Source organism: Schistocerca serialis, chromosome 6 (assembly GCF_023864345.2).
Source record: "Schistocerca serialis cubense isolate TAMUIC-IGC-003099 chromosome 6, iqSchSeri2.2, whole genome shotgun sequence".
Taxonomy (NCBI): domain Eukaryota; kingdom Metazoa; phylum Arthropoda; class Insecta; order Orthoptera; family Acrididae; genus Schistocerca; species Schistocerca serialis.
The window spans coordinates 262,081,953-262,097,032 of record NC_064643.1 but is presented as its reverse complement, the minus strand read 5'-3'; the positions used below and the strand labels follow the sequence as shown (position 1 = coordinate 262,097,032).

General features: G+C 47.2%; 1 protein-coding gene across 2 annotated transcripts in view; it reads left to right on the top strand.

The window, feature by feature from the left end:
• Positions 1-15,080, top strand: part of LOC126483775 (uncharacterized) — a 150,822-nt gene that overhangs the window by 61,371 nt on the left and 74,371 nt on the right. For both annotated transcript variants that reach the window (XM_050106931.1, XM_050106930.1), the window contains exon 5: positions 9,638-9,833. In XM_050106931.1, coding sequence (XP_049962888.1) covers positions 9,638-9,833 — 196 coding nt within the window. The remainder of the gene's footprint in view (positions 1-9,637; positions 9,834-15,080) is intronic.

The following is a 15,080-nucleotide window of genomic DNA, read 5'->3' as shown; positions in this document are numbered from 1 at the left end:
GCCGGGACGCTCTGCTGCCAGGCACTCCGCCGGCCTTTCGTCGGCAAATGATGCGGCCCCTCCTACACAACCAGGGACAGCGGCCGCAGCTGGCGACGAGTCGATGGAACCGGATCCGCCTCCCGTCGGTTGTAGCGTTGTTCCCTCGCAACCTGGCCCTCCGTGGCCGTCGAGGTGACCAGCTCTTCCCCCGTCTCGTTCCCCCAACTTTTTGACTAGCGATGGCGTTGTTTCATTGGAACATAAGAGGTATTCGATCTAATCGGGAGGAATTACAACTGCTCCTCCGCCTGCACTGTCCGCTCGTCCTTGGTCTCCAGGAAACCAAGTTGCGCCCGACTGACCGTATTGCCTTTACCCTCTATACCTCGGAGCGGTATGACCTCCCCCTGTGGACGGTATCCCAGCTCATGGTGGGGTCATGTTGCTCGTTCAGGACGATGTCTATTACCATCCCATCCCATTGACCACCCCACTCCAAGCAATAGCTGTCCGCATTACTCTTTCTGCTTTTACTTTTTCAGTTTGTACCATCTACTCTCCACCGTCATCTGCTGTTAGTCGGGCTGACATGATGCACCTGATCGTTCAGCTTCCCCCGCCGTTCTTATTGTTTAGCGACTTCAATGCCCATCATCCCCTTTGGGGCTCTCCTGCATCCTGTCCAAGAGGCTCACTCTTGGCGGATGTCTTCAACCATCTCAGTCTTGTCTGCCTCAATACCGGCGCCCCGACGTACCTCTCGGACTCTACTCATACCTACTCCCACTTGGACCTCTCGATCTGTTCTACCACTCTTGCCTGTCGGTTCGAGTGGTATGTCCTTTCTGACACCTATTCGAGCGACCACTTCCCCTGTGTCGTTCGTCTCCTGCACCACACCCCATCCCCACGTCCTTCGAGCTGGAACATACTGAAAGCTGACTGGGGACTTTACTCCTCCCTGGCGACCTTTCCGGACCACGATTTTCCCAGTTGTGACAGTCAGGTCGAATACCTCATGGCTGTTATCATCAATGCTGCCGAACATTCCATTCCTCGTACTACTTCTTCTTCACGTCGCGTTTCCGTCCCCTGGTGGAACGAGGCTTGTAGGGACGCTATCCGTGCTCGACGACGTGCTTTACGCACCTTTCGCCGCCATCCTACATTGGCGAATTGTATTGAATACAAACGACTCCGAGCGCAATGCCGTAGAGTCATCAAAGACAGCAAAAAAGCTTGTTGGGCCTCTTTCACCAGCTCCTTTAACAGTTTTACTCCCTCTTCCGTCGGTGGGGTAGCCTGCGCCGGCTGTCGGGCATTAAGGCCCACTCCTCGGTACCGGGCCTGACCTCAGGTAATGAGGTCCTTGTTGATCCTGTGGCTGTCTCCAACGCCTTTGGCCGCTTTTTCGCGGAGGTTTCAAGCTCCGCCCATTACCATCCTGCCTTCCTTCCCAGGAAAGAGGCAGAAGAGGCTCGGCGACCTTCCTTCCACTCGCTGAATCTGAAAACTTATAATGCCCCCTTTACTATGCGGGAACTCGAACGTGCGCTTGCACTGTCCCGGTCCTCTGCTCTGGGGCCAGATGCCATTCACGTTCAGATGCTGGCACACCTTTCTCCGGCGGGCAAAAGCTTCCTTCTTCGTACCTACAATCGCGTCTGGACCGAAGGTCAAGTCCCCATGCGTTGGCGTGACGCCGTTGTTGTTCCTATACCCAAACCCGGGAAGGATAGACACCTTCCTTCTAGTTACCGCCCCATTTCTCTTACAAGTTGTGTCTGTAAGGTGATGGAGCGCATGGTTAATGCTCGGTTAGTCTGGATTCTTGAATCTCGACGGCTACTTACTAATGTCCAATGCGGCTTTCGTCGCCGCCGCTCCGCTGTTGACCACCTTGTGACCTTGTCGACATTCATCATGAACAACTTTTTGCGAAGGCGCCAAACGGTAGCCGTGTTCTTCGACTTGGAGAAGGCTTATGATACCTGTTGGAGAGGAGGTATCCTCCGCACTATGCACAGGTGGGGCCTACGCGGTCGCCTGCCCCTTTTTATTGATTCCTTTTTAACGGATCGAAAGTTTAGGGTACGTGTGGGTTCCGTATTGTCCGACGTCTTCCTCCAGGAGAACGGAGTGCCTCAGGGCTCCGTCTTGAGCGTAGCCCTTTTTGCCATCGCGATCAATCCAATTATGGATTGCATTCCACCTAATGTCTCAGGCTCTCTCTTTGTCGATGACTTCGCGATCTACTGCAGTGCCCAGAGAACATGCCTCCTGGAGCGCTGCATTCAGTGTTGTCTAGACAGCCTCTACTCATGGAGTGTGGCAAATGGCTTCCGGTTCTCTGAAGAGAAGACGGTTTGTATCAACTTTTGGCGATATAAAGCGTTCCTTCCGCCATCCTTACATCTCGGTCCCATTGTTCTCCCATTCGTGGACACAACTAAGTTTCTAGGGCTCACGTTGGACAGGAAACTGTGTTGGTCTCCATATGTCTCTTATTTGGCGGCCCGTTGTACACGTTCCCTTAATGTCCTCGGAGTTCTTAGCGGTTCATCTTGGGGAGCGGATCGCACTGTCCTGCTTCACTTGTATCGGTCCATAGTCCGATCGAAGCTGGATTATGGGAGCTTCGTCTACTCGTCCGCTCGGCCATCCCTCTTACGCCGGCTCAACTCCATCCACCATCGGGGGATACGTCTTGCGACCAGAGCCTTCTACACTAGTCCTGTCGAGAGTCTTTATGCTGAAGCTGCCGAGTTACCATTGACCTACCGGCGCGACGTACTGCTGTGTCGGTATGCCTGCCGGCTGTTGTCTATGCCCGACCACCCCTCTTACAAGTCCTTCTTCGCCGATTCTCTCGACCATCAGTACGGGTTGTATGTGTCTGCCCTGCTGCCCCCTGGAGTCCGCTTCCGTCGCCTGCTTCGACAATTGGATTTTGCCCTCCCTACCACCTTCAGAGAGGGTGAGAGCCCGACACCACCTTGGCCCCAGGCTCCGGTTCATATTTATCTCGACCTCAGCTCACTCCCGAAGGAGGGTACTCCGGCTGCAGTGTATTGCTCACGGTTTGTCGAACTTCGTGCTTGACTTGCCGGTCACACCTTTATTTACACCGATGGCTCCAAAACTGACGATGGTGTTGGCTGTGCCTTTGTCGTCGGGGCCGCCACCTTTAAATACCGGCTCCTCGACCAATGTTCGAGCTTTACGGCCGAGCTTTTTGCTCTCCATCAGGCCGTTCAATATGCCCGCCACCACCGCCATTCATCGCATATACTCTGCTCTGATTCCCTCAGTGCTCTTCAGAGCCTTGGAGCTCCCTATCCGGTCCATCCCTTGATTCAACGGATACAGCAGTCCCTCCATTCTTTCGCTGATAATGGTGGTTCTGTCAGCTTTCTGTGGGTTCCCGGACATGTAGGAGTGCCTGGGAATGAGGCTGCGGATGCTGCAGCCAAGGCTGCAGTCCTCCTGCCTCGGCCAGCCTCCCATTGTGTCCCGTCATCTGACGTTCGTGGGGATGTATGTAAGAGGCTTGTGTCGTTGTGGTGGGATGCTTGGTCATCCCTCCAAGGAAACAAGCTCCGGGCAGTAAAACCGCTCCCAACTGCTTGGACAACATCCTCCCGACCATCTCAGCGTGAGGAGGTCCTTCTGACCAGGTTGCGGATTGGGCATTGCCGGTTTAGCCACCGCTACCTGCTCTCCGGTGACCCAGCCCCGCAGTGCCCTTGTGGTCAGACATTAACAGTGCGCCATGTTTTATTGTTGTGTCCCCGTTTTAGTCTATTTCGTGTTGTCCTGTCCCTGCCATCTACTTTACCGGATGTTTTAGCTGATGATGCTCGAGCAGCTGCTCGTATTCTGCGTTTTATAACTTTAACTGGCTTGTCCAAAGACATTTAACCTTTTTACTTATTTTATCTGCGTCTTTGTCAGGTCCTTCTGGTGTCCCCCCATCCCCTTGAGTTTTAGCAGATTCCATGTGCTCTAACACCAGTGACTGGGCGCTAATGACCTCAGCAGTTGAGCGCCCTTAAACCCTACCAAAAAAAAAAAAAAAAATATGCCCCAGCCTCCTCCTTACCCCCACCAAGTCGCCACTCCCATCATGCACTGGTGCTGCTGCTCGCAGTGTGGTTTTAGCTCTCTAAGACTGCAGACGTGTGTGTGTGTGTGTGTGTGTGTGTGTGTGTGTGTGTGTGTGTGTGTGTGTGTGTGTGTGTGTGTGTGTGTGTCTACTGCTGACATAGGCCTTAATGACCAAAAGCTATAATTGTGTGAATCTTTTTGTTGTGCCTATCACAACTCAGCATCTCTGCTATATGGCGAGTAGCATCCTGGATTTTCCATTGTTCAATTTTTGTCTGGTGCTAAATGTGTTTGTTCATCAGCAGTGGATGCTATGTGGAGTCTTCCACTGCTCAGTTGTTTATTAGTGGCAGTTGCTTTGTGACAAGAATGTTGCCGTCAATCTAATTGTATAATGATACAGCCAAGTTTCCAGGAACATACTGCATATAGATACAGTACGTCTCCCCTCTTTAGGAAGAGATGGTGGAGCCGTCTAAAGATTTTGAACATTGGAGGTGAGGGGCGCACCCCAAAGGCAAGGTCTATAACATGACTCTGATGCAGATAAGACGATGAGCCATAAGTGGCATCGGTGCCTGATGAGAGATGCCGCTCAACCAGTGGCGGCTGTCCAGGCACGATGTTTCCGATAGCCTATTGAAGTGTGATGGGCCATGTAAATAATAGCTGCAGGGTCCCCCTGAGAGGGAAACTATGTAGAAGTGTTGCTGGATGGAGATAAGTGGATGGTGGTCAGCATCATACGAAGTCCTCTCCCTGAAAACACTTCCTGTAAATGAGACATGAGATGTAAATGCTCGGCCAACACTGCACTCCCTACAGGAGACAGAGGTGTGAGGATGGAAAGCTGGGACCCCAGGAAATGGCCCAGATAGTGTTTGGTGAGAGCCCAACATGACCTACAGACAACAGTGCCTGCAGGGTGTTGGGCATCAGCAGCTGATGAGAACAGGGCTCAGCCAATGTCGGCTGCTGGTGGGTCAATGTGAGGTGCCTAGCAAGCCGAACAATGATGGTGTAACTGCGAGGTTGATGATGCCTGTGGGGTGATGGGGGTAAGCAATTGATGGGAGCCAGTCCAGCAAATTAGGCAGCTGGAACAAATCTGCCAATGGATGCTCTGAGAATTGAGCCACAGGAATGGCCAGCATAAGCCTTGAACTGAATGGTAAACACAGTGAGCTATGAGTGTGTTCACGAGGCCAAAGGACTGACATAGAGGTTGGGAATTTCAGCAGTAATAAAGGACAAAGTAGAGGAATGCTGAGAAAAGTATGAAAAAGACAAGAGTCAGAAAAGTGGGGCAGTGACTTGGGAAGTGGCCAGGACGGGGGCGGGAGGTTGCCGGGTCGGAGGCTGGGGTGGCCGGGCCAGCTGTGGGAGTTGGTCATTGGTGAGTGGAGACAGTGGACTGACAGGTTCGGCCAGCTTAATTCCAGCAGCTCTTCCAAAACAAGCAAAAAGACCATGTTGTCAGGACTCCCACCACCATCACCATCAACACCACCAACAACAACAATAACAACCCTCATTCTTCGGCCCCATCCTATCTGCAAGAATCCTAATGCCTCATGTAAATAGTGCTGTTACATACTGGGAAGTCAAATGAAAATGAGACAGGTGGGAAAAAAAGAAGAAAAGTAAGTTAACTGTTGATTACTATTAGTACATTGATAGCTATTAATACATTTATCCCATGGAGAGAAAAACAAATAGTCACTGCCATCATGTAAAGATGTTTGCAGTTGCTTGTGTAACCATGATTATACCCATCTTTGCTTAATCTGAAGCAAATCGACGGCCACAAATGTCTTTGTTCAGGGCTCCAAAACTTTAGAAATAGCTTGAGAAGAAATCAGGACTGTGGAGGACGTATAAGGGCTTCCCAGCGAAACTTCTTCAGCATATCTAAACAACCTGCTGTGCTATTTGTTAGGCATGCTTGATGCAAGGACAGTTAGTTGTATTTGTGTGTTACTTTTTACTATGGAAACTAGAAAAGAGGAACAGCAAGATGTAATGCGCTTTTTGACTCTGGAAGGATGTCAGGAAGTGAAATTCATGTAGGAGTGTCTGCTGTGTATGGTGAACACACTATGTCATGGGCATGTATGTTTATGTGCGAGAAATGATTTCTAGAATGTCAGATGTCATTGAAGGACAGAAGTTGGCCAGGACAGATTCATCATGTCATTACCCCTTCTGTCATTGCTGCAGTGAATGCTGCCATCAGAAATTACCGACAATAGATGTTGGAAACATTCACCTCATGTTGGGCGTCACACCATCATGACAGAGCAGCTGGAGCTCTTGAAAATCTATGTACATTTGATTCCCAAAGCCTGATGGAGCAGCAGAAGTTGAACATAATGCCAACATCACTGCAGCACCTGGAACGGTATTGAAATGAAGAATATTGTTTCCTGTCCCATAGAGGGAGATGAAACTAGGAGTCATCATTTTGAGCTGAAGAGCAAGTATCACAGTCGGCGGTGGGCTTCACCTCCAACCAATGAAGTCCAAAGCCGAGGATGTGCCAGCTCTGGGAAAGTCATGACGACCTCCTCCTCCTCCTCCCTTTTTTACACTGCACGTCCCCGCTGCTCATTGATTTTCTGGAACACAGTGCCACAATTAACGTACAGCAGAACATGGACACTTTGCAAAAGTTGGAGTGTGTCATCAAATCCAAACACCCAGGAATGTTAACAGATTTCATCATTCTGTTGGAGGGTAATGCCAGCCCACATGTTACCAAGAATGTTTTCACTATGCTGCAGAAATTTCGCTGGGAAGCCCTTACACATGCTTCCTACAGTCACAGTCTCTCCCTATGCAATATCCAAATTTGTGAAGTTGTGATGAAAGACATTCATGGCCACCGATTTGTTTCAGATAAGAGGTGCATGCCTGGGTACAATTATGATTCTGTAGACAACTGCAAACTTTTTTCCATCAAGGCATTGACTTGACTTTCTTGTCTCACAATGGGATAACTGTATGAACAGTTACTGTTATTACTTTCAAAATAATAAATAGTTTATTTACTTTTTTCCATCTGTCTCGTTTTCATGCAACTACCCCTTATAAAACCTTGTGGACATACTCAGCATGTACAATTTGATGTCACATGGATGCCTTTTATTTTGTGTATATTGTCTAAACAGCATCCCCCTCCTCCCTCCCAGATAATTGATACATATAATGATACATCTCTTCACACATACCACAGTGGATATAATCTATTCTGCTGTTGAAATAATTTATCATAGGTCATTTCTTGTATAACTGATCATCTGATTTCACATATCTGGATGTGGTTTATTAGCAAAATTTAACAAGTGTAAGATGATCACATATTTGTCTCTGGTCATGTATCTTTATTTCCAAACAACAACAAGGTTGTCTTGTTGTTAGAAGATTTTATATTGCTCACATGTAATGAAATTCGTAAGAAGACAAGTTTTCCAGTCACAAATCATAGATGTGTCCATCACATTTTCACTCAGATATGTACCCCTGCATTGTCATTCATTTCATCAACTGCAAACTGTAGTATGTCATTGGTAAGCTGTAGCCTAAGAAAATCCATTTGCCTACATCTACATACATACTCCACAAGCCATTGTATGGCATATGACGGTGGATACCATGTACCACCACTAGGCATTTCCTTTCCTGTTCCACTCATAAATAGAGCAGGGGAAAAAAGATTGTCTATAAGCCTCAGTAATAGCCCTGATTCCTCTCATCTTATCTTTCTCGTCTTTACATAAAATATATTTTGGTGGCAGTAGTATCATTCTGCAGTAGCCTGAAATGCCGATTCTCTAAATTTCCTCCGTAGTGTCTCATGAAAAGAATATTGTCTTGCCTCTAGGGATTCCTATTTGACTTCGCAAAGCATCTCCATAATACCTTCGTGCTACTCGAACCTATCGGTAATAAATCTAGCAACCTGCCTCTAAATTTCTTTGATGTCTTCCTTTAATATGGCCTACGGGGGATGCCAGACACTAGAACAGTACTCAAGAATGGGTCACGCTACTGTTCTATGCAGCATCTCATTCGTAAATGAGCTACACTTTTCCAGAATCATTCCAATAATATAGAGTCGACCATTTGCCTTCCCTTCTACCAACCAGATGTGCTCATTCCATTTCGTATTCAGTGTCAACTTTGTAACATTATGCCTAGATATTTAGTTGATATGACTGTGTGAAGCAGCATGCTACTAATGGTGTATTCAAACATTACAGGATTGTTTTTCCTACTCATCCATATTAGCTTACATTTTTCTACATTTAGAGAAAGCTGAAGCTGCCACTCATTGCACCAAACAAATTCTCTCTGTCATCCTGTATCCTCGTACAGTCAGTCAAGGATGACAGCTTCCCTTACACCATAGTGTCATCAGCAAACAGGTGCAAATTGCTGCTCATTCTGTCCATAAGATCATTTATTTATAAGGGGGATAAAGTACCCAGTTGTGAGATGGTGCACACAGAAAATGAACTGCTCAGGTAGCACTGAGCCATTGAAATTTATTTCTATAAAAAGAAAAAAATATTGAAAAACAGATTCTCAGTGAAATGAGTGTAAGAGATTTTCCTGATCAATTAAAGAAATGTCACTCATTGAATATAGTTTTACAAAGGTGCAAAAGAAATCACACAATCTGTCACCTGGGTTATTCTGCAAATTGGAATCGGTCACGGTAATAATTGGTGGTTGCACTGGTGTTGTCTGGCCCTATAGTGCTGTATTGGAGACTTATTGTTTTACTTGGAATCAGACTCAGCATCAGACTGCCTGCCTGCCTGCCGGCTTTCACCTCTCACCAGTGTAAGGAGTCACCAGAAACAATGCATGGTTCAGATTCAATGTTAAACATTAAGTCCCCTTTCATCAGTTGGATAACTGGGATAGGTTAAGGTCATACAAGCTGTCAAAGTGAAGATGGTCCACCAGGCCATTGAACCACATGAAAAAAATGATGATGATGGTGATGGTGGTGATGGTGATGGTGATGGTGATGAGGATGGGGAGGAGGAGGAGAAGGAGCTGCTATGTGCGTATCACAACAACGTAAGTCCTACTCGCACTTTTGTTAAATCCCTGATTAGCCTACTAAATTAAGCACGTCTTCTTTGTTTTTTCACTCTTGGCATTTAGTTTTTTTACAATTCTCATCTTATTGGTTCTTTTGTTGTAAATCCTTTCTTGGACAGTTCCTTTCATCGTGAAATGTAGTAATAATTAACACTTTGATAATTATGTTACTGTTTCATTTAACAATGCTTTCATGTAAGATAGAAGATTTATATAATAAGTGTGCAGTAGTAAATGAATGTGTGTGCTTCCCACTAAAGGCTGTGTGTCAGAAACATAAGTTACTGTGAGCTCTATTAGTCGTATTTATGACTTGTTGTATACTGTGAAAAGTGATACACATTTTTAATGCAGTTCTGTTTATCTTATTCTGTGCTTAGTGTCTCCATTTACAATTTCTGATATTCAACAGAGATTGACTTTCACATTTTAGGTGCCCATTTGAAGGTTGTGGCAAGCTATATTATTCATCAAATTGCCTTCACTCTCATTCTCGTGTTCATCTGCATAAAGAAGAAGAACTGCGCTGCCCATGGGAAGGTTGTGGAAAGCTATTTGATCAACCTTGTAGACTAAAAGCTCATATGAGGATACACACTGGTGTCAAGCCATATAAATGCACATTTAAGGTAACCAGTTCCACAGAATCTTTTGTATCTTACCATACCTCCCTACTGGTCCTGCAATGTTATCACTGGTATGTCACAATTTGCTACTTGTGTGAATTAAATTTTGATTTCTTCTATGAACTATATAGTTCAGTGTGAGTGATACTGAGAGAAAAGTCTGTGCAAAGCAAAAACCTTCTGTGATTCTGGGGCATTACAGTCACCTGTATGTTTTATCACATTTGTTTCAGTATGTAGGGTGGTAGTTGTAGTGATCTTGGTTTGTAAGAGTTGCAAATATAATGTTTCTGGACAATGTGGATTAGTCACACTCCTCTTCGGGTAAACTGTCAAAAAAAGTTTCCTAGCTGATGCAAGGTGACCCCTTGTGGCATGCTGTGCCAGAGTGTCTCAAAAATAAATCATACTCCCACACTACAAGAAACAATAATGATGTTATATGTTATCAAAATAGATTTTATCATGCTCTTAGCAGTTTCCTCTGTCTAAGTTTGCCCAAGGCCCAACAGAATATGTTCTTCAGTGACAACTTTTCTTGCTATACAGGTCATAAAGTCACAACTTTCACACTATTTAATGTCATTGGATAGATAAAAAATCTGCTTACCAAATGGTGGCAGGAGAACACACTTATAGAGAAGCTTTTATGTGTGCATGCTTTCAGAGCCACTGGTTCAGAGAGCTTGCACACGTAAAATCTTTTTCATATACATAGCTTAAGTAATGCAAAAGAGTTGCACAATTCTCGTATTAACCTAACATTTTTTTCTTCCAAGTAATTCACGGGAATGTGGCTGTTCAAAACTCAAGACAACCACCAATATTTTGACCGGCATGAATGATGCAAGAGATTGCAGCTAAATCTTCTGACAAACTTTCAGAATATGGAATGACATGGGCCATGTGAACTAAGGTCAAAGTACCACTTCACACTGAGCTGGTTGGTGACAACTGTCAGCCTAAGATACGAATCAGTACGAGATGCTGCCCATAAATAGCACATCCAAACAAACCACAATACTTCCTCCTGACCAATACATCAAGGAAGGGGGAGGCAGCCATCCTTTTCCACCTCCATAGTGAAACAAATATTTTCTAAAAAAAAAACAAAAACTGTGCAAATTCTCTCTTCCATGAAGCCAAATAACAATAGTGTCATCTATGTATGTAAAAAAGAATGGAAGTTTCAGTGCTGATGACTCCAGGGCACATACATGAAATCTTATATCAAAAAATTGGCAAAATAGTTAATAAAGTACCCCCTGACACAATCCCATCCAACTGCCCATAGAACTGATCACTCAGTAGAAAACAGAAAGAAACATAAGTGATATCTGGCATTCCCCAAAGAAGTGTTGCATGCCCTCTGCTGTTTCTAATCTATATACATTATTTAGGTAACAATCTGAGCAGCCCTCTTAGATTGTTTGCAGGTGAGACTATCGTCAAAATCAACTGTAAAAGGATTTAAACAAAATGTCTGTATGGTGTGAAAAATGGCAATTGACCCTAAATAATGAAAAGTGTGAGGTCATCCACATGAGTACTAAAAGGAATCAGTTAAATTTTGCTTACACAGTAAATCACACAAATCTAATGGGTGTCAATTCAACTAAATACCTCGGGATAACAATTATGAGCAACTTAAATGTAACAGTCACATAGATAATACTGTGGGGAAGCCAAATAGAGATGGTGTTCTATTCACAGTTAGAAGATGCAATAAATCTGCTAAAGAGATTGTCTAGCCTACGCTTGTCTGTCCTCTGCTAGAGTATTGCTGTATGGTATGAAATCCTTACCAAATAGGATTGTTGGAGGACATCGAAAAAGTTCAAAAGAGGACAGTTCTTTTTGTATTATCGCAAAATAGGGGAGAGATTGTCACAGATGACACGACCCGGAGGCATTCTTCATTGTGGCAAGATCTTTTTACAAAACTTTAACTTTCTTCTTTAAATGCGAAAATATTTTGTTGATGCCCACATACATAGGGAGAAAGATTATTGTAATAAAATAAGAGAAATCAGAGCCCACCAGGAAAGATTTAAGTGTTAATTTTTCCTATGCTCTGTCTGAGAGTGAAACGTTAGAGAAATAGTGTAAAAATGGTTCAGTGAACCCTCTGCCATGTGTAGTAACACTGTTCACGTTTACGTCGCACTTCACTTAGCGTAGACCGGGACTGTGTCCTAGGCATGCCCGATGTTAACTGACTGGGCACGACCCGTGCTGCTGGAGTTGTTGTTGTTGTTGTTGTTGTTGTTGTTGTCATGCCGGCAGAGGTCACGTCCGATTTCTCGCGTGCCCTCTGGTGGACAGGACTCTACTTGCGGCAACTACCGTCCGTGACGTGCCGTGCCAATGTGCGCTTCCCGCGATCTTTCTGGTGGCTACTACACTCCTCCTCCTTCGGGGGGTGAAGCCACTGTGATCCACTGCATCGGAAGGTGGAGCATCGGGCAGGAGCGATGACCTCCATATCCGTTGGATGGCCGGAGTCGAGGGGATCCGCCAACCCTCGAGCCGGAACCTTCGAATACGGCTGGAAGTGACCCACACGAAGAGGCCCCCGTCGTCCCACAACCGGAGCCCGGGACAGAACGGGCGACAAGCTGTCGAACTCCGTATCCTGTTCCACCCCGGGAGGGGCAAGACCCAGTGGCGGGGACGAAGGGGAAGGGACGACCACAGGTGAACCAACCTCCTGAGAAACCGGGCCTGCTAGGGGGGCCGACTCTCGCTGGGGCATCTCGAACGATGGCGATGCCAGTGCTGGAGCTACTGGAGGCTGCCAAGGCTGAGAACCATCGCAGTGCGGCAGAGGCACAGCGGGGAGAGGAGGCAACGTCCCCTGTGAAACCAACACAGGTGCCGGCAATGGGGAAGCCGGTGTCCGAGAGGGTGGAGGGTGGGTGCCCGAATGTGGACATAGCTGATTTTGGTGACGACGTACCACCCGGTCCCCCGCCTGCAAGGTATAGAGCCGTCGGCCATTTCGGCACAGGACCACCACTGGTACCCAACGTGGATTGCGACCAAACCCACGGGCCCAGACCGACATACCCAGTGGAAAGCCAGCTACTCCGTTTTGTGAAGACTGGCGAAGACCAGGCCGGAGGTGGTGCAGCAGAGTCCTAGGTTGACGCCCATGGAGGAGCTCTGCGGGGCTGCGTTCTCTCATTGGTGTGGTCCGGTATGCCGTCAAGAAAAACATCAATGCTTCCTCCGCATGAAATTCGTGCACATACTTTTTCATCTGCGTCTTAAATGTGCGCACCATGCGCTCGGCTTCCCCATTTGATTGTGGATGGAAGGGGGGAGAGCAAACGTGCCGAATACCGAAGCGCCTACAAAAATCATGGAAGGTCTGCGAAATAAACTGCGGTCCATTGTCCGAGACCAGGGTGATTGGCAGACCTTCCACAGAAAAGATTTTTGCTAGTGCCTGGATTGCAACTTCTGAAGTGGTTGAGGAGCAGCGAACCGCATATGGGAATCGGGAATAAGCATCAATGACAATGAGCCAAAAACCGTTGAGAAATGGGCCCGCAACATCGATGTGAACACGTTCCCATGCTTGGGTTGCCGGTGGCCATGAAGAGAACGCTGCCCTGGGAGATGCTTGTTGGCTCGCACACTGGGAACAGGCGGCCACCAAGTGCTCAATTTCTCTGTCAATACCGGGCCAGTACACATGTCTGCGAGCCAAGGTTTTAGTACGGGAAACACCCCAGTGCCCCGCATGTAATAACGTGAGGACCTCCCGTCGTAAACTTGCAGGAACAACCACGCGAGGAGCTGTATCATCGGTAGCCAGAAGGAGAACGCCTTCCAAGACCGAGAGGCAGTCCCGTAGAAGAAAATAATTACGAAGAGGGTCCGAGGCCCGACCTGGAGGGCGGGATGACCGCCCCTGCTGAATGAGGCGAACTACTTGCCGGAGAACCGGGTCAGCTGCCGTTTCCCTGGCGACTCAAGAACTAGTGATCGGGAAGCCATCAACCGCTTGGCGGGACGCCACATCCAATTGAAAACACATAATCTCCTCTCGATCGAACGTAGGATCCGGGCCCACCGGAAGACGGGAAAGAGCGTCGGCGTTGGCATGCTGTCCTGTAGGGCGAAAATGAATGTCATAATGGTACTTAGAGAGGAACAAGGCCCAGCGCTGTGGTCTGTGGGCCGTCCTGTCCGGAATCTGAGAGTCGGGGCCAAATAACGATATTAACGGCTTATAGTCGGTGATTAACTGAAACTTCGTGCCATACAAGAAAGGGTGAAACTTGGTAACAGCCTAGACAATGGCCAAAGCCTCTTTTTCCACCTGGGAGTAATGGGCCTGTGCGGGACTAAGCGTTTTAGACTCAAACGCCAGTGGTTGCTCGGAACCATCTGCGTTGCGATGGGCCAGGACCGCCCCCACCCCATACTGCGAAGCATCTGTAGCCAGGACCAACGGCTTATGGGGATCAAAAGTAGCCAAATAAGGGGCTGACGTGAGGAGGCCCTTCAACGAGGTGAACGCTCACTTGCATGCAGGCGACCAATCAAAAGGAACACCCTTGCACAGAAGGCAGTACAGGGGGTGGGCTATAGTGGAAGCCCTGGGAATGAACCGGTGGTAATAGGCTATCTTGCCTAAAAAAGCTTGTAACTCTTTCAGCGAAGCGGGCAGAGGAAGGTTGACGATACCTTGGACCAAACTTCCTAGTGGCTGGATACCGTGCCGAGAGATGGTGTAGCCACATACTCAATGGATGGTTGAAAGAAGGTTGACTTATGCAGGTTGCAATGCAAGCCCACAGACCTGAATTTGAGAAAGAGGGTGCGAAGGTTGTGCAAGTGTTCCTTCGTGCTGCGGCCTGTGACAATTATGTCATCCAGGTAATTAATACAATGAGGAATTGTCGACGTGACATGCTCAAGATAACGCTGGAATGTCGCCGGGGCACTGGATATTCCAAAGGCCAACCGCTGGTATTGGTAAAGGCCAAACGGGGTGTTGACGACCGCCAACCGTTTGGAGTCCTCATCAAGTGGTATCTGATGATAAGCCTCCGACAAATCGATTTTCTAAAAATATTGGCCTCCCACCACGGAGGAGAACAATTCATCAGCACGAGGCAAAGGATAGGTGTCCACCACCAATTGGGAATTAATGGTGGCCTTGAAATCGCCACAAAGACGTAATTTTCCCGAGGGCTTCCTTACAATAACGAGGGGCGAAGCCCACTCACTGGAAGA